This window comes from Anastrepha ludens, chromosome 5 (assembly GCF_028408465.1).
Source record: "Anastrepha ludens isolate Willacy chromosome 5, idAnaLude1.1, whole genome shotgun sequence".
Classification (NCBI taxonomy): domain Eukaryota; kingdom Metazoa; phylum Arthropoda; class Insecta; order Diptera; family Tephritidae; genus Anastrepha; species Anastrepha ludens.
In genome coordinates, this window is record NC_071501.1 from 66,282,986 (window position 1) to 66,305,913 (window position 22,928).

Below are 22,928 nucleotides of genomic sequence, written 5' to 3' on the forward strand. Positions count from 1 at the left end.
TAGCTAAAAAATCACCCGTTAGTTGCCGCCTACGTAGACTGACTGTCTTCAATAAGGGGAAGCTTTGAAGAAGAAAATCTCTGCCTGGTCAATTTGATCTGCTGAAATGTCATTTGCATAAATTACTTTTGGAAAAAGATTGCAGTCATATGGAATTCTGTAACCTTACGGCACAGAGGTTTGATGGAATAACTCTGTGTTACTACTAGAACCTTTGAAAACTATCAAGGAAATTTTATACGCAAAAAATAATTAATTTCAAGTTGTTTATAAACATCACAAGGTTACCAGATTATAACAGCGATCACGACCGGTTTCAGTCCAAACCGATTAACTCTTGCCCATTTATTTATTCCTTGATATTGTCAAAATAATCTTCCCCATATCTATACTGTTCATTCAAAATTGTTTCCCCTTTTACTGTAACTTAATAGTCAAACTTCAATCAAATATTTTTCACATTCGATTCAATAGCTTTTCGTGAAAATTGTAGATTTTTTAAACTCTTTTTGTAAGTTTTTCGCATGCTTCGTTTGCAAACCGCCTAAAAATGTTGCCAGCGTCATCAAACGTATCAGCTGTGAAAGAAGCGGATGAAAATGAGCCCAGCACTTCGTCATTTGCGGCCAAATGCCATTCTGCGCCACGGCAGGCATCGAGCATCACCGACCCCTTGGATATACAGAACTCTAACACCAGCTTGTACGATAACAGTGTGCTGACGCCACCCGATTTGACATCTGATGAAGAAGAGGAGTTTTGTTTTTACAATCCAAATCAACCGTGTTACTGTATTTGCAATAAAATTTCTTATGGCCGCATGATTGCTTGCAACAACAGGACGTGTCCATATGAATGGTTTCATTTTCCATGTGTTGGTATTAAACGACCGCCAAAGGGTAAATGGTATTGCCCACTTTGTACAATCAAAATGCAGTGTGGCGGCAAGCGAAAGCGAAAATTTTCTTAGTACTTGGAATGCTAGCCTTAAAAATGATCAGTGTATTCTGAAGATTTGAAAATTAAAATTTATATTTTAATAAAAATAAAATCTGGCTCTCTGTGATTCCATTTGAGACATGAATATTTAATAATGCAACTTGTGCTGCAATATAATATTGGCAGTAGTTCTCTTGCTAAAAATTTAGTAATTTTTTCCAGAAGTTTTGATATCTGTCATGGGTTTGAAGTCGAATGCCATTGGAGAGGATGGGCTGTCTTTGAAAGTTTTTAAATTTGCGCTACCTTTTATTCTAGACACTCCTAACACATACTCGTATTATTAATCCTTGCTTCACAGCTTCATTTTTTTCCAATAGAGTGAGCTGTTATTATTCCTGTAGCCCAAAAAAAGAGCAATGCTATAGTCCTAGTGATTTTAGGCTGATAAGCCTTAATTGAAAATTTATTACCTTCATTGCAAATATTCAAAAATAGTTTTCAAATCACATCGATTTCAGTTCGTATAATTTATAAAGCACGCCTGTATGTCAAAATTCATGTGCGGCAAATGAGTACAGAAGTTGGATGAGACTTATGGTATTGGCAATGTGAAATGCTAAATATTCCGGAAGTGTGCTGGTTTGGCCATCTCATATTGATGCACTTACATACTACGATGATGCTCTGGTGGAATAAACTTTCGATGCAGCACCCATAGGTGGGCAAAGAATGTAAAGGCGGACATAACAAAATCTTCTGCCTTTCCCATTTTGACAAGGTGATCTTACAAGACATTAGCTCACAGGTTATGAATGAAAAAACTTCAACTTGACTGAGGCTCTCACATGAAAGTGAACGGCGCACTGGACTAGTGGCTACATGGCAGTCAGCTTTGCAACCAGATACGATACTATCTGTAAGAGTTGTAGATATGAGAAGCGATGAAAAAGTATAGTCCACTCAGCACTTCCTGGGTCAATGCTTCCACTTCTTCAAGGGTCTACATGGTTTAGGTACAGTTTCACTGGAAGAGCTAATTGGGTTCACCAATGACCGAGATGGTTTGAAGAAGCATAAGAACAGGGCAAGAAGCTTTGTGTGCAACAAGGGGCTGCTCTTAGCCCGTCCAATCTAATCTAGGCAAAACTTGTATGGGTAATTCATGCAATTTCGCAAAGAAATATTTTTAATTTCAGCACAAAGCAATAACGTTTGCAGACTTTTATAACAAGAAAAAGGAAAAACATTAGAAAATCAAATGATAAATAAGCAATTTGATAATAAAATTTGTAACATTTCTAAAATAAATTACTTTTATTAATGCACTTGCTTTCGTATCAAATTTTACTTAAATGCGTAATATTTCCATACAATCCAAACCCAGATTCTTATATTCTTTTTAGCAAGCGCCAAATTGAAAATATATTTTCAAATAATTTCACTCAACTGTGCAAAAATGCTTGAATCAGCTTTGGAATTGTTGCTGCTGTTGCTTTTTCATTAACTAACAGTCTTTTCGAATTATTATTTCAACTGAAAAGTTTAATAACAGTTATTACAATAACAAAAACGAATAAGCAGAAACAAACGTAACACAGAACTGATTTCTCTACTTCCTCCAGATTCTTCAAAGCTCTCAGGAAAAGTACTTTGCACTACTTTCTTTGCCGTTATGTTGGTGTTGCAAATTTCGGGCTGAAACTTATGGCAAACATTCTGTTGTCAATTCCACTCAGGCTCACTCCCCTTTACTTCAGCAATTTCAGTAATTTGTTATTGTTACCATAGTTCTGTTTCAGCTTATTATTTGCTTGCGTGCTTGTTTTGTTGTTGTTCTCGCTCGATAAGTTGTAATCCTTTGCGAAAGTTCAAGCGCTCTGCTGTGGATGGTGCAATATATCTCATTCTTCTTCTTCTTCTTCTTTTCTTCATCAGTTCTTTTGTAGCTATGCGCACATTGTTTACACTTGAAGTGCTTTCGTTGGGATACGTTTCTTTGTTCTTGTTATTTATACTTCCATTCCATTTTTGTATACTCATACACTGGCGTGCTGCATGTTTTTGTTTTATGTGTCCTTCGTTTTTTGTGCACTTTCAGCTCCCTCCTTTTCCATCAACACTCACGCATTCACCCACACACGCACGTTTTTCTGTGGCAAAAGCAATGTTTTGATCTGTTGCATGGTCGAGTGTTGCAATAACGCAATTTGCATATGGCAAACCAGATGCAGCTGCTAAATTTGTGGCAACATGTAATGTACGTATGTATGTGTACGTATGCATGTGGGTATTCATAGGTGTGGCTGTGTGCGTATCGGCATGCGCTGGCAGATTGCTTTGCGGCTGCTTGCAATTTGCTGTTTTGCGGTTGATGCATAAGTAAGAAAACAATTTTCCAAGAAGACAACCGCAAATGCATTAGAGAGATTGTTGTACGCTTCTTATTAATATGTAGTCATCAAGCTCAGGCGAAAAAGAGCTTTCAGCAAATTAGCTCATATTTTTTAAAATGTTGAAAGGATAAAGATTTAAAATTTAAGAAAAATTAAATTCTCTTCGTTACATGTTCGATTTTTGTTTACTTCAAAGCATTTTATAGTATTTTTTAAAATTCTGCGACGATAATGACATTTTAAATTTTGTATGACACCTTGATCGAGTGGTTGTAATTTTGATGTCATATTCGGGGGGAAAAATGCAAGTTTGATAAACTTTAATCTCTGTTGTATGTCTTTAGGATGGGCTGGGCAATTGTCAATAAAAAGTAGAATATTTCTTCCGGCTTTTCCAAATTGTTTGTCTAAGTTAAGAAGCCATTCTTCAGCGTTCAACATTCAGGCGCCCGTCATCCACGCTTTTGAATTTGCTTTATAGTCGAGAGGTAACCATTTAACACCTCTAAAACAGCGGGGTTGATTACTTTTACCTATCAAGAGTAATTTCAATTTTTCTGATCCATCCATGTTTGCGGCAATCATCAACGTAACTCTCTGTTCACTGTGCTTTCCTCCATGGCATTTCTGGTTTTTAAAAGTTAAGGTGCTATCTGGAAGACATTTAAAGAATAAGCCCGTCTCGTCTGCTTTGAATACGTCCCGTGCTTGATAACCTTCTAATAAATGAGGTAAAACATCACGTTGCCATTTCATGCAGTCTTCTTCGCTTACATCATTACTCTCACCACACGTCTTTTTATAACATATACCAGATCTTAGAAAAAAAAAAAAACTTTAGGTGGCAGCTTGCACATTTATTTTATCAATGTATTGGGAGGTTGAATTAGTTTTAAAGGTTTTTTTCGAAGATTTGGGGCTTTATTGTGAAAAAACGGTACAAAATATTTTATTCGAAGTATTGGCCATCGCTAGCTACAACTTTCGCCCATCTTTCGGGGAATTTCCGGATGCCGTTTCTCCAAAATTCTGGCCGCTGCTTGGCTAGCCATGACTCAACCCATATTTTGGTAGCCTCGTACGAGGAGAACCGCTGGTCCGCCAAATCGAGACTCATATGCCGGAACAAATGATAATCGGAGGGAGCTATGTCTGGACTATACGGCGGGTGAGGTAACACTTCCCAGCCAAGCGTTCCAAGGTATTTTTTGACAGGTTGAGCAACATGCGGCCGAGCGTTGTCATGTTGCAAAATAACCTTGTCGTGCCTTTTTACCGTTTCCGGCCGTTTTTCTTTCAATGTCCGGCTTAAACGCATCAATTGCAGTCGGTAACGATCCCCCGTGATTGTTTCGCCCGGTTGGAGCAGCTCAAAATATACGACGCCGACCTGATCCCACCAAATGCAGAGCATGATTTTCTTGCCGTGAATATTCTGCTTGGCCGTCGACGTTGATGCGTGGCCGGGCAAACCCCATGATTTTTTGCGTTTTGGGTTATCGTAGTGGATCCATTTTTCGTCGCCAGTCACCACCCGATGCAAAAAACCCTTCCGATTTTGTCGCTCGATCAGCAATTCGCACGTAAAAAGTCGCCGTTCGACGTCGCGCAGCTTCAACTCGTACGGGACCCAATGTCCTTGCTTTTGGATCATTCCCATCGCTTTTAGACGCTTGCAAACGGTTCATTTATCAACGCCCAATGATTCAGCAAGCTCTTCTTGGGTTTGGCACGAGTCCTCGTTTACCAATTCCCCCAATTCCGCGTCCTCGAACTTTTTGGGCTGGCCAAGACGCTCCTTGTCTTCGGTGTGAAAATCACCACTTTTGAATCGTCGAAACCAGTACTCACATGTTGAAATCGACGGAGTATGGTCTGGGTAGGCCTCCTGCAGCAATTCACGGGCTTGGGCTGTATTTTTTTTCAAATTAAAGCAGAAAAGCAAAGCTTCCCGCAAATTGCGTTTCGACGGCACGAAAGTTGACATACTCGGAGCACGAAAACACTGCGTTGTTTATACTTCAGCGAAATGACAGATACTGATAAACAAAGCCTAGGGATGAGGCTTTGTCATGAATATATATTCAGTATTGCCAACGCGATAAAGTGATAAATAGCGCCATCTGTGTGTCACCTTTAAAACTAATTCAACCTCCCAATAATTCGGTTGTTCTATTTCATTTTTGATTAAATTCCAATGCTTTTTCTTTAAGTAATCCTCCGGATAACCTTCTAATAAATGAGGTAAAACATCACGTTGCCATTTCATGCAGTCTTCTTCGCTTACATCATTACTCTCACCACACGTCTTTTTATAACATATACCAGATCTTAGAAAAAAAAAAATAACTTTAGGTGGCAGCTTGCACATTTATTTTATAAATGAAATTCGGTTGTTCTATTTAATTTTTGATTAAATTCCAATGCTTTTTCTTTAAGTAATCCTCCGGATATAGGCAAATTCCGTGTTCTTGCCGATTTAAACCATTCTAAAACTGCTTTGCCCACATTTACGTATGTTGGCTTTTTTAGTCTCTTTGAACACCCACTTGCACCACCACTTTCGATTGCTTATTACTGCCGTTTGTTTATTTTTTAAAATAGTTGACACTGTATTTGCCGGAATAGCATACTTTACAGCTACATCTTTTTTTCGCGCACCCATTTCCACTTCCTTTATTTGTTTAAATTTTTCATCAATAGATAAAGTTTTTAAACAACGTTTTGATGACATGTGAACAGAGTTTATTTTCGCGTAATAACTACTAATAAAATACGGACTTAAACAGTGCAGCGACCCAACTGCTGACATCTGTTTGCTATAAAATAAGCAACACGTAATAAGGGGATTCCTCCGGATATTCGACTTATCAAAGCTGGCGCCAAATATTCTGTTCGAGTTATCAAGATATTCGAGTAATAGAAGTTCGAGTTATCAAGTAAAAATTACACGCAATTCTCACTCTAAACGCCATTGCCAAGCAATTTGATTCGAGATATCAAATATTCGAGATATTGAGGTTCGACTGTATTTGCATATATGAATAAAATGTTAAAAAATACACATTTTATTATTTAAAATGCATTTGGTGATATGCGTTACCTTGTGCGTGATTTTGAAATTCAAGTAGAAATAATAATCCTACGAAGGGATATACATTTTTGTAATGGCAGCGGATATATCATATAAGCAACTGAGTTCTGGAGCTAGTTAGTTTGTATCCTCGACTCAAATAATGTTGTTTTACGATATTATCACCTATTCCTTCCTCGTACTATTGCGAACAAATTCTTATTATTGATATATTTCCTTATTTATTTAAGTTTCAGTATTAATTTCAGGTCATATTAGCTCTAAGCGGTCTGCAAAAACTATTATTATATTTTGGACTTAAAGTAAACGAGATTAAAAATAAACAAAAAACGTTGGTTTTAAATAAATAAAAAACAATAAAATAAAGGATCATCTTCATATATATTTATATTTGTTTAGAGGAAATGCCACGTACTAGAGCACAATCCTGCCAGGTAATGCGGGTCACAAACTCGCAACAAATTATAACAAACGGCTGAAATTAGTTTAACCGCACACCACGGGTCGTGTGCCAAGTATGGTAGCGTTTATTATGAATGTTACTATTTTTGCGCGCACGTAGTCATTTCGAAATCCCAAAAGTTATTACAAAAATTCAACTTTGCCATCAACACGGAACCGATTGCAAGAACACAATTTTGTTTGGCAACTTTCAACCTGTTTCAAACCACGCCAAACACATGTCGATATGCTGAAAGTTCAATTGATTCTTATGATTTGCAGCGTGCTTGTGACTCGCTTAAAACAGAACTACTGACAGAAATTACTGGTGCATGGCGTTTGCGAATCAGTGCGCTACTCAAGTTATTAATAACGCCATCTGTCTTCAGAGTGTGACAGCGTCGAAGACGAAAATTAAACGTAAACAATAGCGTTTCTGTCATATCGCGACCATGGTGAGATGAATAAGAACTGTCTAGCGCGTTTTCAAAAGATGACCAGTTGAGCGGGTCAGAGCTTTCATGTGGAGATCATTTCTAATTAGTCATGACATGGATCTGGTCGATACATTCATTTTCCTGAGCATGGTTTTCTGATTTCTGAGAAAATTTCTGCGGACTATTTCACGAATGGCTTTACGGTGCACTGGTTCGGTGCACTGGTACGACCTCTTCTTTTTATGCATAAGTATATAATATATGGTAATGGAAAAGTGAAGTTGAGCCGGTTAAGTTAAATCATTACAGAAACAATACAGAATTATTAGAGGGTCATTGGAATAAGAATATTGATGTTATAATGAATGATAAACGTAGTTTCACATATCTTTATTCTTGCTTTATTACACTGTAACCAATTTGTAATATAGGTAGATGAAAATACTACTTGAATTTTTTGGTTTTTAATATTCAATCACTTTTCTGAAATGTATTTCTCTGGAAAAGCTTTCTTTCAGTAACATATTGTCACAGTGAAATTAAGTAAACTAATGAAAAGATCTTATTTCAAAAAAAATAAAAGAGATAAATCGAAATGTTGGAGTATTTTCTTCAGCTTATCTTTTTGTTGCACATCGTATTGCTGCCGACCTATTTGTATTTCTCGTGGAACTTCAACTATTGGCAGAGTCGCGGATTACGCACCGCGTTGCCATTGACTATATTCGGTTCTTTTCCTAGCATTTTAACGCGAAATAGAAATCTGATTTATGAAATCGATGCGATTTATGGGTAGGCGATTTATCTTTTTTACACACATACATACGTACATGTATCTCTTTGTGTTATTCTTGGCGTTTTCTTCACTTCTCCGGCTAGACGGTACAAGCATCGCAGTCGCATGGTGGGTATTTATTTCGTACGTCAACCACAAATCCTTGTACTGGACATGCGTTTGGCACACGAAGTGCTCGACTTGAATTTCAATGCCTTTGAGGTGACAGCGGCGAGTAGTTGGATGCGGCACCACAAGGAGAACAAATTGGACAAATTAGCCATGCACAGTGCAATGTGGAGCACAGGCGAACGCTGGAAGAAAAATCGCACCGTGGCGTGTGCGGCTTTGACACTTAGTCGGGTTAGTGAGAAAATGTGGATTTTTATTTTGAAGAAAAAAAAAGATAAATTGGTTTCCACAAATTGTAGTTAAAGCGCTCCTACGAAGTGTGGCTAGTGAGTAGTAGGCATTTGGTGCATTATTTGGGACAAAAATGTGGTGATGCCCAACCAGAAATGGTGGAGGTCACAGATGTGAGTTGCGTGAAAATTTCGGCACTGATCTTCTTTTAATGCATTTCCAATAGTTTGTTGAACGTTTCGTAGCAGATGCGCTCTGTATTTTTATTTGGGGCGTAGATGCGGGAACTTTAACGCTATCGAAAAAAGGAAATAGGTTTCTGATGATGGCGCAGCGTGCCGTCAAGCAAACGCGCAGTTTAAGCCGCTACTCCTTCGTGTCTGCTGTCATGCCACTACTTTGGCGACTATGGCCTTTCCGGTTGATTTCCAAGACAGTGGATAGCTATTTTATGCAGTTCACCGTCGATGCATTGGAGTGTCATATGGAGCTCCGTGATCCTAGTGGTGCGCCTAATTTTCTCAGTTATTTGGATAACCTGCGTCATTCGGGCCTTATGAGTGATGATGCGCTGACGGGGAATTGCATGGCTATGCTGATCGATGGTTTTGAGGAGGTATGCAGTACGTTGGCTTATACGATTTATTATGTGAGTAAAAATGAATGAAAATTGTTAATATTTTAGTACAATAATAAATTTGTAATGCATTTTAGCTTGCGAAAGAGCCACGGGTGCAAGCCAAATTACGTGCCGAACTAGTGCAAACGCAAAGGCGTGAAAATTGCAAGGAACTCTCTTTTGACACTTTGATGTCTCTTTCCTATCTGAACCACTGCATATATGGTGGGATACTGCTTTTGTTGAAAATAATTGCTACACTTCTCACACACATTTCATATGTATGAATGGCTCTTACAATATTTCAGAAACTTTGCGCCTAAGTCCTACAGTACCCTACTGTCGTCGCGTCTGCAGTAATGCCAATGTGGTGCAGCTTTCTAAGCACAAAACGCTGCAGCTGGATGATGGCATGATGTTGTGTGTACCCGTTTACTCTTATCATCACGATCCCCTAATCTTCTGTGAACCAAATTCATTCATGCCCGAACGCTTCGAGAACGTTGCACCAAAGGAATTAATGGAGAGTCGAGTTTTTTTGCCATTCGGTGCTGGACCGAGAAGCTGTTTGGGTAATAATTTTTTTCCGACACTTTTTGTGATATTACTCGTACTCGTATTTAGAGGGATCTAAACAGCTTTTGTTTTGCTTCCAGGCAAGGACTTGGCTATGGTAATTATAAAATCGGCTCTAGTGCCTATAGTTTCGCAGTTTGCCATTAGCACTTGTGGACGGACACAGCACGGCAATAACCGAGGTATTGATTCATTTCTACTCAATCTGAATGAAAAACTTATGCTAGAAATTAGGAGATTATGACTTATCTATTTTACCAATTCATAATATAATGGAACTGCTTATTTTTACTTTTTGTGGAATTTTGCTTTAATTAAACGTAAATTGGAAAAGAACTATAGGAAAAAAATTAAATATTGTTAAAAAGAGTGTGAGACATATATTAATTCTTGCACTGTTATATAGTCATATTCGAGTTAGTATGTACGGAATAGCTCGTTATTCAAATGGTTGCCTTGGCTTCAAGAGGTTAGTATATGCCGCGTTATTCCGGTAATTGCGTCTAGATTTTTGCATCGAGCTCGTCCAAACTGATTGGCTTGTTAGGTGCGCCTAATTTTCTCAGTTATTTGGATAACCTGCGTCATTCGGGCCTTATGAGTGATGATGCGCTGACGGGGAATTGCATGGCTATGCTGATCGATGGGTTTGAGGAGGTATGCAGTACGCTGGCTTATACGATTTATTATGTGAGTAAAAATGAATGAAAATTGTTAATATTTTAGTACAATAATAAATTTGTAATGCATTTTAGCTTGCGAAAGAGCCACGGGTGCAAGCCAAATTACGTGCCGAACTAGTGCAAACGCAAAGGCGTGAAAATTGCAAGGAACTCTCTTTTGACACTTTGATGTCTCTTTCCTATCTGAACCACTGCATATATGGTGGGATACTGCTTTTGCTGAAAATAATTGCTACACTTCTCACACACATTTCATATGTATGAATGGCTCTTACAATATTTCAGAAACTTTGCGCCTAAGTCCTACAGTACCCTACTGTCGTCGCGTCTGCAGTAATGCCAACGTGGTGCAGCTTTCTAAGCACAAAACGCTGCAGCTGGATGATGGCATGATGTTGTGTGTACCCGTTTACTCTTATCATCACGATCCCCTAATCTTCTGTGAACCAAATTCATTCATGCCCGAACGCTTCGAGAACGTTGCACCAAAGGAATTAATGGAGAGTCGAGTTTTTCTGCCATTCGGTGCTGGACCGAGAAGCTGTTTGGGTAATAATTTTTTTCCGACACTTTTTGTGATATTACTCGTACTCGTATTTAGAGGGATCTAAACAGCTTTTGTTTTGCTTCCAGGCAAGGACTTGGCTATGGTAATTATAAAATCGGCTCTAGTGCCTATAGTTTCGCAGTTTGCCATTAGCACTTGTGGACGGACACAGCACGGCAATAACCGAGGTATTGATTCATTTCTACTCAATCTGAATGAAAAACTTATGCTAGAAATTAGGAGATTATGACTTATCTATTTTACCAATTCATAATATAATGGAACTGCTTATTTTTACTTTTTGTGGAATTTTGCTTTAATTAAACGTAAATTGGAAAAGAACTATAGGAAAAAAATTAAATATTGTTAAAAAGAGTGTGAGACATATATTAATTCTTGCACTGTTATATAGTCATATTCGAGTTAGTATGTACGGAATAGCTCGTTATTCAAATGGTTGCCTTGGCTTCAAGAGGTTAGTATATGCCGCGTTATTCCGGTAATTGCGTCTAGATTTTTGCATCGAGCTCGTCCAAACTGATTGGCTTGTTAGTGTGGACTAAGTCTTAATGTAACTCCAGATAACATAATCGATGAGGTTCAGTCGCGTGACTGTGACTGCCATTTGATGAACGCTCGCACTAAGATGGTTAAATTGCTCCTCCATAAGCTCGAGCATCGCGTCGCTTATGAGCTATGTAGCGCTGTCATGGTGTAAATGTTGTCAAGCTCGGACTACAGAAAGTCAGTTAGCAGCGCTCCATACCGATAAATTATGACAAAATTCAAATTAATAGAATTTTGTTCTAATATTACCATTAAAAAATACCTATACAGTTTGTCCTTAGTAGGTATTCCTGCAATATTACTGCAGGGTACTCTCTTTTAAGCGGACATCTAAGGGTGCGTGCATGTCAGAGATGCGATAAGCGATAAGAGCGTCGATAAGAGCAGCGACAAAAGCATAGCGTCGAGCTATAGTTTTGTGTGGTGTATAAAACAGAGCTGCGATAAGAGCGTTAGTTGCATTTGTAATTTAAGTTTTGAAAAGTGAAGAGCTATAATATTTATAATAATGAGTGATTCAGAGGAAGAAAATATGTTGTTGTTAACGCCTACTGCTGCATATTATCATCTACATAATACTGTAAGGGAAAAACGTGAGTTTTCGGCGCATCCTATAAACCAAGCAAGACTAGAACTCGGAGAATTTCACCATCTCTATAATAGTTTGAGACAGGATCCAAAAAAGTTTTTCGAATATATGAGAATGACAAGCGATACATTCGATTATATTCTGTCTCAAATTTCGGATCGACTGCAGCATAATTGGCAAAACTGTCAAAACAGACCAATCTTGCAAGAGGAGCGATTGATGCTTACAATAAGGTACATACGTACGAATAATTTTATTGGAGAAAATAACAAAAAAAAAATGAAATATTTTAAACATTTAGAATATTGTGAATCTAAATCGGATATTCATTGTTTTGTGCATTGTCATCACATCTAGCCGTGGTGTTTTCAGTGTTACATTCAATATAAATAGGTATTGATTTATTAACCAGTTCATGTGTCAGCTACAATACTTTGCCACAATTTATCCAAAATGAACCTGTTGTGGTGATTTGGATCTTTTTGATCCCAAATTGCAGGTTTTAAAGATACTGCACTTATAAAATCTTCTGTGTCCATCATCGATAATAGCGAAGAAATTACTAGCCTACAATTTCTACGCTCTTATCGATGATAGCGAGCGAAGAGTGAGTTAGCGCGCTGCTCCGACATGCACACTTCTATTAAAATACATGCATTAATTTTCTACGCTTCGCTCTTATCGACGCTCTTATCGCTTATCGCATCTCTGACATGCACGCACCCTAAGGGACTGACAAATTTGTCCGCTTATGAGAAAAATATAAAAAGAGTTCATAAAACTGTGTAATAGATGTATGTTTAAACAGTTTTATTTACAAAATAAGAAGATTAATACATTCATACATATAAGACAAAGAAAGGATTTTCATTCAACAATTTATTATATAAGATATTAAAATTGATTTAAAAATTCAGCAATTTTAGCTTGGAGAGTTTTTGCTTTAATTTCAATATTTGAAGATGTATTTGAAGATCGGTAAGCAGTTCAACACCCTTAAGGTCGTTGTGGTTTAGAGAAAAAGTTTTTAGTTTTCTTATGGTTAAGTAAACCTCTTATAGGAAGTTAACTTGTCGTCAATCTCATTTTCTATAGTATTTCTTTCATCTTCACACGAGATGGCCAACGATTCTTGGGAAACAGTTGATAGATACTTCCCAATCGTCATCATTAATGAATATTTCATTATCTAAATTAAGATAGTCTTCCACGCCAGCTTGGATCTCGCTCTAAACTCGATTAATAACGTTGGAGAACTGAGTAAGTGCTGATAGCGGAAGATCATCAACCACTATCGCTTTTGGGCATATCTATTTTCCCAAACCTAGCTTTAATGAAGCAATTTTGTATTGCCTGTGGACTCTCTTGCTCCCACGCTTTGCACATGAAGTAAACATCTAATAAATTGATTGATTGTGACAACTCCATAGCAGAATTTGCTTCTTCCATCGGAAACCAAATGTGTTTTAAAAATAACAAATGTGTTTTAAAAATAACAAATGTGTTTTAAAAATAACAAAATGCTGTTGTGTTTGCTGGGAGAAAATTTTTCAATTTTAGATCGCGGAATAGGAAGCTGCATTATATAGAAATAGAAGGACACTCCGCTCTTGAAGTTGCATTTTTCTATCGAACTGCACGAGAATATACCTATGTCTTCAAATCAGACGTTATCCAAGCCTTTTTGTTTGATCGCCACTTAACGGGTGAATTGTTGAATGCTCAGAAAAATAGGCCCGTCTCATCTACATTATAAATGTTTCGCGAATCAAATCCTTCAATCAAAAACATCATCTTGATGGATGATACACTAAAATCGTCGTGATTGAGTCTCACTGAAATTTCTTTAGCTTTACTCCTTATATGTAAGTGTGCCTGACAAAGGAATGCCTTTATTTCGTGCCTTCACAAACCATTCGTAGCACAATTTATCAATATTAAGGCCTTTGGGCTTTATCAGATACATTAAGAACAAGTTCTTCGTATTTACGGCACTCCTCCCTATACCTACAAGTGTTATTGAATAAGCAACAGATGTACGAATATGGTGCAGAGTAAATGTAAAAACAATGTTGTAGGCTGTCCGGTTATGGGGAATTAAAATACCCTTGGGGGTGTTAAACAAATGCCCGCATCCTGTTATGAGAGGGTTGGCCGTTCATGACGGACCAATTCTTAAAAACCCTTAAGAATTTTTTAGTATTGAAAAAACCGTCAGTTTATGAGAGGTATCCGTTAGGAGAGAGTACACTGTATATTTCTTGTTAAAATTTCAGCAGCCCATCGGTATACTTGGCGGTGCTATTTTAGTTATCATATTTTATATTTTTCAAAAATGAAAAATTTTCAAAAATGAAAAAGAGTGAACTCATAAATTTCTTGGCCTAACTGCAAAATTCAGTTGTATTAATTCAATAGTAAAAGTACTGAGTATTGGCCATGTAAAACACCGGCTAAAAGGTTCGATTGGTTGGGTTAAGTTAGGTTAGGTTGCGGTGACTGCCACTCTCTATAGGAGTGTAGATACTTGAAGCCCTAATATGATACCACTTGCTTGGTCTGAGATCTCCTCCTCTAATTTCCAATAGAGCAAAACTAATTAATTTCGCTAATAATTGGGATCGCTGCGGTTTTTAAGTTTATAAGACATCCAAAGTAGAAAGAGGGTAGACAGCGATTATTAATTTTGCGCCAAAGATTTTAGAGCCTTCTCACACATGCACATGTACATACTATATGTGTCCACATTTAAACTCTCTTCACATTTCAACTTTGTTTTTCTAAAATCTTAGCAATTCACTCTCACACATTCCATTAGTGTTTTTTTTTAATCTGCAGGAATTTTTCCTGCACACATTTAGTTTTTATTGTTTGTGATATTTTTCAAACAGGTTTTTTAAAATAAAATTTTTTAATATTTCTTTTACTACGAAAATTTTCTACTCTAACGGTACATTTCTAGTTTCCTTTTTATACCTTTAATTCCTTTTTAGATTTTCGGCTTTATTCGACTGCATATTTTTAAATTTTATGTTCTTATCTTATAATTTATAATTAAACACATTTTCTAATTTATTTCCTGTATTTATGCACGTGAATTGCACTTATTTCTCACTCTCATAATTTGATTTTTTGAATTTTGGTGTTTAGTGTATTTTATTATTATTATAAATTTTTATTTCGGACATGAAATCAACCTGAGATACTAACAACCTCAATCTATGCTAGTAGATGGTTTGAAAAAGGTTTAAAGGTAAGCAAAAACTTTATTTACTTTAAGGTGCTTGAGCTTACGAACAATCGCTGGTTGTGATCTTCCAGCCAAATATAATGCAATCACACTATTACGTTTGAATTCCATTACTGATTTTCTTTTTTCGCGTTTACTCTCGGCAAAATGCTTCCGCGCGCTTGTAAACAATACTCTGGACTGTCATTTAGCCAACTAATAGTCTGAAGTTGGTTACACTTCAAATGCTGGACCCTGTAGTATATCTACGTGCATCAATAAGCTTTTCAAATAATTAATAGCTACTTTTTCCAAGAGTCCCCAAGCCACAAGGCACAATAAACTTACCCTGAAGTGTTTGACCGCAAGGTTTGTTAGGGTCTTATGAACTATGAAGCTAAAGTAAATAAACACCTAAAAGAGTTCATCGAGAAGCTCAAATAGCTCCTCGGTTCTCCCGCTCTTAGTAAGCGAATGTGAAATTTTATTAAAAAAAAAAATGCGTCATTTGCTGCTGGATTTAGTTGGCATGAATCTGTATGCACATTTGTGGAAAGAAATATCAAAAAACACAAACCAACCTGATTGATTTTAGTTCCGGTTTCTAGCTATCATTTTGGCAATCGCCCATATTTTTTTCATACCACGAAAGTGAGCGATAGATACTAATTCCCAATTCAGTTACGATTTATAGCGTAAACAAAAAAAACAAAAACAAACTGGAATATGATTACGTTCACTCCTACATATGAATTTATATGTATGTGTAAATTATGCATGTGTGTATGTACTAGGGATGTCAATCCTAGCAGTTAGTTTTTAAGACACGAAAGTCCCGGAATTTTGTGGCAACAATTCTAGAATTTTTTGATTCCGGAATTTGTAAGTTCTATGAAGCACATGAAATAGGGACACAAGGCCCACTTTACAGCAAAAAGGCAAAATTAAATAGCACTTTACATTAACAACGCTTTTGTGGTAGAAATCAGCAGGGGTTTTGTGTTCAATGTCCCGCTCGATAAATGATTAAAATAATCCAATTTTTGCTGTATTAGGGTAGGTTAGCCTGGTTGGCAATAAGTCACGCATAGACCTTTTGGTCCCTAGCGATACCAGATGGAGACCGACCTCTATGAATACCTAAAGTAGACATCATGTAGGAGGTCAGCGCTTTTGGCGAATCTAAGTCGAACTGGGAGCTCCGCTTTTGAGACGTCCCCCACACCCTCAAGCAGTGGGGCTCCCAGACATCTTAGTCGCGTTTTTAATAATGCCGGACAAACGCATAGAAGGTGTTCTAAAGTTTCCTCAACATCCTCTCTGCATTACCTGTATTTGTCCGCGTTAGCAATCCCTATCTTGTACGCATGTGCAGCCAATAGATTATGACCTGTTGGCATACCTATGATAGTTCTGCAGTCCTTTCGCGGGAGCGTAAGCACGAATTGAGTCAGTTTTTTGTCAGATTAGTCCATCTGGCTTCCACTCGCCTTTTCATGTGGTCGTCCATTTAATTGTATATTATGTTTAGCGGTTTTGGTATGTCGTTATCTTGCTCAAAAGGTAGTCTAACAGCACTTTTTGCTATTTCATCTGCTATTTCGTTCCCCATAATGCCTTTGTGACCAGGTAGCCAGTAGATATGCGGCCTGCTGTTTGCGGCTAGCCTTTCTATGGCCTCCCTGCTCTGTCGAACAATTTTGGACTTAATACAATATGAGCTTATATAGCTTTTATTGCTGCTTGACTATCCACGTATATATTAATTGTTGAATTCCACAGCAAAAACTTCCGCTTGGAAAATACTGCTATGGACTGGCAGCTTGATAGGCTGTCTTATCCCTAGTTTTGAGCAGTAAATACCCGCTCCGTATGAAGTAATATTAAAATAATATGCGTGAACGGTCACCCACTTCTAGTTGGTTGGTTGAAGTGGTATTCTCCTAGAATCCAGTTAGTACTTCCGCACCATTTCGTTGCCACATCCTCGCTGCTAATAAGTTATACGATTATTTCTTCACGACTATGTCCAGTCTGTGCGATTGAGACACCTTATAAGGCTGTTTACGTCTATACCAGCAAGCTCCTTGAAGCTCTCAAAAAGCGGGTAGCCAAGGGTTAACATCCTTGCCTTCCTAAGGGTGGAGCAATTACAGAGGAAGTGGAAGATGCGGCTGCCTGCTCTCCTATGGGCCACAAGACAGTTACCACTGCCGTGAGCCTGCAGGCGTACCATCGATTCATATTTGTATTTGTAAATGTTGACGCTTGTTTGTAGTTAGAGGTAGGCCATAACATTCTGCTGACTTTCCATGTTGTTTCAATCCTCCGTCTACAATCCTATGCGTAGATATTTTGAGGAGATTGCATTTTTAATTGCACCCAGTGCTGTGAATACCGATTCTGTAAGAGCGTTATTCATGGCAGATCCCCTCTCGCCAGTTCATCTGCTTTTTCTATCCAGTTGAGGTATACTCGTATATCTATTGTGAATAAATAATAGAATTAAGTTCTAACTTCATCATTTCAAGTTCAAAGTACAGGTATAGTACACAGGTTTTTCCCAATACAAAATGGTGGAGAAGATTTCTCTTCCCTGCTTTTATACTTTTTTGCATAACTTTTTTGCAAGTAACCTAAGGTAGTAAGTAGTGTGTTTAAATACTCATTTTTATCGATATTTTTTAGGAATTTTTTTTAAAGAAAATAAAATGCGATCATTTTGATTTTATGTTATGTTATTATTGACATCAAATAGTGTACAAAAACAATTTTTGTTTTTACTAATTTTATGTAGTAGTGTGGCACCAAAGTAAGCTAAGGATTTTGGCTCTTCGAGAAATCTGAAACGAAAAAGGATATTCTCAATGTTATAGCTTCCACAGCCCACTAACTAGGTGGAGAGCGGTCCGCGCGCTCCTGTACCTCAAACCAGGGCCGTGGAGAGAGTATTCGGGCCCCGGGGGAAACTTGAGATGCCGACATTGAAAAACTCATTGATAAAATTTTTGATAGAATTAATTATGAAATATTGATTAAAATGAATTTTAGAAAACTCTTCAGCAGATCTGAAATAAAAAACGCAGCTGAAAAAAGTTAAATTTTTTTATTAATTTTGTGAGCCTTACAAATATTTGAAAATGACTGCCACGATGCTTAGAATTTTGCTTTTCTTGCTTTAGCTGAGGCAAAAGCTCTTATAATATCATCGAAGTCGAGTTTCCTTGAAAACAAAAGTGTGAAATTGACTGGGGAAACGAATTTAAAAATTTATTTATTGTATATAATAACATACCCAGTGAAAAATCAAAAATTTCTAGTCTATAAAAAGTATTATTGCTATCTCTACATTTAATTCTTTATCAACGTACGGACAAATTGCTATAAAGAATAACTACGTTTCAAAATTGTTCTTCATTTAAAATACAACTATCTAAATTTAATCTAATCATCACTATAATTATTAATTACTTTATAAATCAGTAGCATAAAATGTTCCATTTTAATAAGAGCTCAATAATATAAAAGTCTGTGACGGAACTCTGGTGGAAGTATTATTTACTACAATATATTTTTTCAAGCGGGAGATTTCTTTGAATTACCCTCGAGTCCGGGCCCCTCTGAAAACTCCGGGCCCGGGGGAAAAAGTACTCGATCCCCCCCTCTCGTCGGGCCTGCCGCAAACTTCTTCACAACATCAAAGGCTATAGCCTGTACTTGAATCATATCAGAAAAACACCGATTTTTAGGGTTTTAAATTCAAAACCGCGCCATTTTGCCAAATTTTTTTTTTTTTTATTCTAGTAGCTACAGTCATACTGATTAGTTTTTAGTTTTTGTGTTTCAGATAAATAGAAAAGCCAAAATGGACAATACCGTCGTGGTCTAATTTTTCAGGAGGGTCATCTTCAGCGCCATTTTGTAAATTATTAAAATTAAAAAATTAAAATTAATCAAAGTAACACTTTATTAGATATGCACACTCTAAAATATTATTAAATGTGCATAAATTTTCCTACTGTCTTTTATTTTGTTACTAATGAAATAATTTCTAGTTCAAATGAAAAATTATATTTAAAGTCTATATATTTATTATAGACTGCGAGACTAGTATTGGCACTTTGTTTGTCAGTTACTCTATTTTAGTAATTTTTTTGGAAATAAAGTTAAATTTTATACAAAAACCATAGTGATCCAAGTTTCAAACTATTTATTATTTATTAAATGGGGGAACGCTTCTCAAGCAATATTGATGTAATTTCCTTGGAGTAAAGTTGTTGCAAAATAATGAATATCTAGTCCTATCTATCTAGGAACTAGACCGGGATTCCGGTGCTGTAATAACGAGGTCCTAAAAATCCCGGAATCTTAAAAATTAAAAAAATTGATATCCCTAGTATGTACATATATATGAGTATTGTTTCGTATCATGACCGTTGGCCTCAAATGCAGTTGCCACGACTGATTGGCTGCTTAATTGACGCGCGTGTTGAGAGCAGGTGACACTGCAAAAACAAAAACAATATTGTGGTCGGTTATGACAGTTGCTGTGTGCTACAGGTTTATATGCTGTCATTCAGGTTTTTGTCACGTGTTGCATTTAATTACATTTGACGCAAGAGAAGGCTCAGTGCGTGTCGTTGCAATATACGAATGCGTGAAAGCAAATATGTATGCGGGTACGTATATAAAGATGTGTGTGACTTGGCTATAAAAACATGCACATACACATTTAAATGATAACTTTTGCATATAAATTAAAAATTGGTGAGGTGGTGACATGAAATTTACAAAGAACTTTCCCAACCGCAAAACGGATTATTGCAGCCAAAAAAGGATATGTTGCCATAAGGTACTTATGTATTTATGTGTGCATGCATGCACGTAAATTATGTTTATGTGCACGTACATGCGAATAGTTTTTGGTAGTTAGTAATACTCTTTCACATTACGTAAGGCGCATATGTGAATACAGTGGTGGAAATAAATAAATCGGGTACCCAAACATTTTAGTATTGTGTTTTTTTCATTTGAGTATTTTAAATAACAGATATATATTGGATATCGTACTTATTATGCAGGCCGCAAAAATTTAATTCCATATGATGAATGAATCTAATAAAGAACTAACACAAATAATAGAAGCTGGTAAGCAATAGGTCGCAATATATTTAGTCCTGATATAAGTTAAGTACGTAATAAATATGAATTTATAATACTTTTTTTTAAAGAAGTTAGTTTTATTTAATCATGTAAATATTAAACAAAACATTTACATTTTCATTTGAAATTGTCACCATTTGCTTTTACATGAGCGTTCAAACGATTAGGCCAGTCAGCTATTGCTGCAGGCACGGTTTCCATGGATAGTGACGTCGCTGCTCGAACCAAAGATTGTTTGAGACTCTGTAAATTTTTGTGAGGTCTTCGGCAGGCCATGTTATCCAATTCTGATCAGCAACTGTAGATTCAGATCTGGACTTGCATACGGCCAATCTTCTGTGGCTATGAGCCCAGGAATATCGTTTTTAAGCCTCTGCGGGTGGTTTTTGAGTTATGGGGTGAAGCGGAATCTTGCGGGAAGATCCAACGCACTCTATTAAAGAGGTACTGCTCAACTGCCTCACCACTCACTCTAAAACGTCCTCTTGGTACATTTTGCCCCGATCTTAACCCCTTTTTAGTAGGAATGAAGAGATGTAACGCTTTTACAAGACACTCCTCACCAAACCATTACGGAGGCTGGATGGTGGGCCTACTGAACTCTTGGAACAACATTTTCTGCGTCTTAAGAATTTTTAGCATAGATTTTTTAGTTTTTCTTATTAAAAACTTCTTCAACCGTGAAAATTTTCTTATCTGTGACAAGAATATTTTCATGGCCTTTGTCTGCGGGCCACCGAAGAAGCGGCTTGCATCTAATTTTCTTCAAGCGCGTTGTCAAAAGATGACCAGTTGAATGACGGAAAGCTTCTTTGAGGTCATCTCTTATTAGTCCTGATGTGTATCTGGTCGTTACATTCATTTCCTTGGACATGATTTTCTGCTGTCTAAGGAGATTTCTGCGGATTATTTCACGAATCGCTTTTATGGTGCACTGGTTCGAAACACGCGAGGACGACCACTTCTTTTTCTGTCTGTCACTTCAGACGTTAGGGAAAAGCGATTGATCGTGTGGTAAACAAACATTCTCGAAATATGAAGTTTTTTCAGCAATTCGTGAATCTCACTTGCACTTTTACCACACTTTTGTAATGTGTGTCACTGTAATGCGATTTTCCTCAGCTCACCACTCCATTGTTAGCAAGTGAAATTTGCCACGAAACTGAGTATAATTTATAAGTAAACAATGCATACGAACAAAAGCAAAAATAACGGACATTTTTTCTGGGAATTTGTGCTCGCCGTATGCGTTGTAAAATTTGTTACAGAATTTTCGGCAAGACTAAGTAGTTTGTTTTTTAGCTTAAGGAAATATAACACACAAAAATGACTTGTTTAAAAAAGCGTTTTTCAGCCTCATTTGGGGTCGTGCGACATGAAAATGAGTTTAGTTTATTTTTCCGTAGAATCGCTTTCGAAAGTGTTGTTTAAAAGTGATGATTCGACTCTCAAAATATTTTTAGAACTTTACTTTCGGTATAGCCATTAGAGCCATCTTCGATTTTTCAATTACTTGCGGTTGTTAAATCACTAAGTAGGAGTGTTTTTTTTGACTCGATCAAACAGAAAATATAGCAGAGAGCCATAATAGGTGGGTTCGATGGCTGTTCGTCGTTTGGATGGTATTCGTTTTGTTCTTGATAAAAAATTCACGAATAATGATGGCACTATGGGACCCTGTGATCGTGAGTTTTCATGGTTTTCATGGTGCGAAATTAACAAGGTATTTTGCAGTAAATCCTTTATTTCTCTGGCGAATTTCTTCACGAAAACGAATAATGATGGGTTTTATGAATGTTGGGTCGAATTCAGCCTTAGAAATTATGAAATTCAGTTCATTTGGAACCAAGTTTGCAGCAGCACGGCGCAAACCCATATCATTAACTATAATGTCCTCAACGGATCTTTAAGCAATGTTCAAGTCTTATTTCAGTGCGTGATGCTTAATTTGTGTTAGAGATGCTATATAAAAGCAGAGAGTGAAATCTACTTTGGGAGATCTCTTCTTTAATCTTTATTTGCTTAGTATTACATGGCTTGCTCTGGTATTACATGGTTTTTAAAAAGTCTCCAGAGGAAAAAAAATTGTGTTGAATGAATACAAATTCCGTGAATGTACTTGAGATGTAGTTTAATAAGCATTCACCATGGTAATATGAACAAAAATACAGGAATAGATAATGATTAGCCCCTTCCGGTGCGATATAATAATGAAAAACTTGTAGAAACACAAACTACTCTCTCAAAGTGGTTCTCAAAAACCCGAGAGCAGACCGAGAAGACCGTGGGCGGCCTCAGATGAGTTAAGAAACAAACTGAATATGCGATAATGGTCTGTGACATTTCCGAGAGTAATAAAAGTACCCGAGGGTGGTACCAGAGGAGGAGGAAGGTCACGACAGTGTCGGAAGAACCAAATCGAGAAGGACTTGATTTCACTTGGCATTTTTATTTGCCGTTGGTTATCATGTAAAAGAAGCGAAGAAAAATTAGAGTTGCCAAATTTATTA

General features: G+C 37.0%; 3 protein-coding genes across 3 annotated transcripts; all 3 read left to right on the forward strand.

Annotated features, from left to right (window-relative positions):
* The first annotated feature begins 436 nt into the window (after window positions 1–436).
* On the forward strand, window positions 437–1,062 carry LOC128864515 (inhibitor of growth protein 3-like). The gene has a single exon (XM_054104213.1). The coding sequence runs from the start codon at window positions 551–553 to the stop codon at window positions 968–970; it is 420 nt and encodes a 139-aa protein (XP_053960188.1). The 5' UTR covers window positions 437–550; the 3' UTR covers window positions 971–1,062.
* A 6,789-nt stretch (window positions 1,063–7,851) lies between these two features.
* LOC128863994 (probable cytochrome P450 309a2) lies at window positions 7,852–9,931 on the forward strand. The gene is made up of 7 exons (XM_054103450.1): window positions 7,852–8,099; window positions 8,187–8,445; window positions 8,514–8,618; window positions 8,672–9,094; window positions 9,160–9,289; window positions 9,373–9,636; window positions 9,721–9,931. Exons 1-7 carry the CDS (start codon window positions 7,903–7,905, stop codon window positions 9,882–9,884), a joined length of 1,542 nt encoding a protein of 513 aa, XP_053959425.1. The 5' UTR covers window positions 7,852–7,902; the 3' UTR covers window positions 9,885–9,931.
* Window positions 9,932–10,237: 306 nt separating this feature from the next.
* On the forward strand, window positions 10,238–11,167 carry LOC128864740 (probable cytochrome P450 309a2). The gene is made up of 4 exons (XM_054104494.1): window positions 10,238–10,330; window positions 10,396–10,525; window positions 10,609–10,872; window positions 10,957–11,167. The coding sequence occupies exons 1-4, from the start codon at window positions 10,238–10,240 to the stop codon at window positions 11,118–11,120; spliced, it is 651 nt and encodes a 216-aa protein (XP_053960469.1). The 3' UTR covers window positions 11,121–11,167.
* The last annotated feature ends 11,761 nt before the right edge of the window (window positions 11,168–22,928 follow it).

What these genes read in the sequence shown, in the direction of transcription:
- LOC128864740 (XM_054104494.1), top strand. Translation starts at nt 10,238, where the DNA reads ATGAGTGATGATGCGCTGACGGGGAATTGCATGGCTATGCTGATCGAT. An exon ending in TGGCTTATACGATTTATTAT is followed by an intron (nt 10,331 to 10,395) that starts GTGAGTAAAAAT and finishes AATGCATTTTAG; the next exon opens with CTTGCGAAAGAGCCACGGGT. An exon ending in TGGACCGAGAAGCTGTTTGG is followed by an intron (nt 10,873 to 10,956) that starts GTAATAATTTTT and finishes TTTTGCTTCCAG; the next exon opens with GCAAGGACTTGGCTATGGTA.
- LOC128864515 (XM_054104213.1), top strand. Translation starts at nt 551, where the DNA reads ATGTTGCCAGCGTCATCAAACGTATCAGCTGTGAAAGAAGCGGATGAA.
- LOC128863994 (XM_054103450.1), top strand. Translation starts at nt 7,903, where the DNA reads ATGTTGGAGTATTTTCTTCAGCTTATCTTTTTGTTGCACATCGTATTG. An exon ending in TGGCTTATACGATTTATTAT is followed by an intron (nt 9,095 to 9,159) that starts GTGAGTAAAAAT and finishes AATGCATTTTAG; the next exon opens with CTTGCGAAAGAGCCACGGGT. An exon ending in TCTGAACCACTGCATATATG is followed by an intron (nt 9,290 to 9,372) that starts GTGGGATACTGC and finishes ACAATATTTCAG; the next exon opens with AAACTTTGCGCCTAAGTCCT.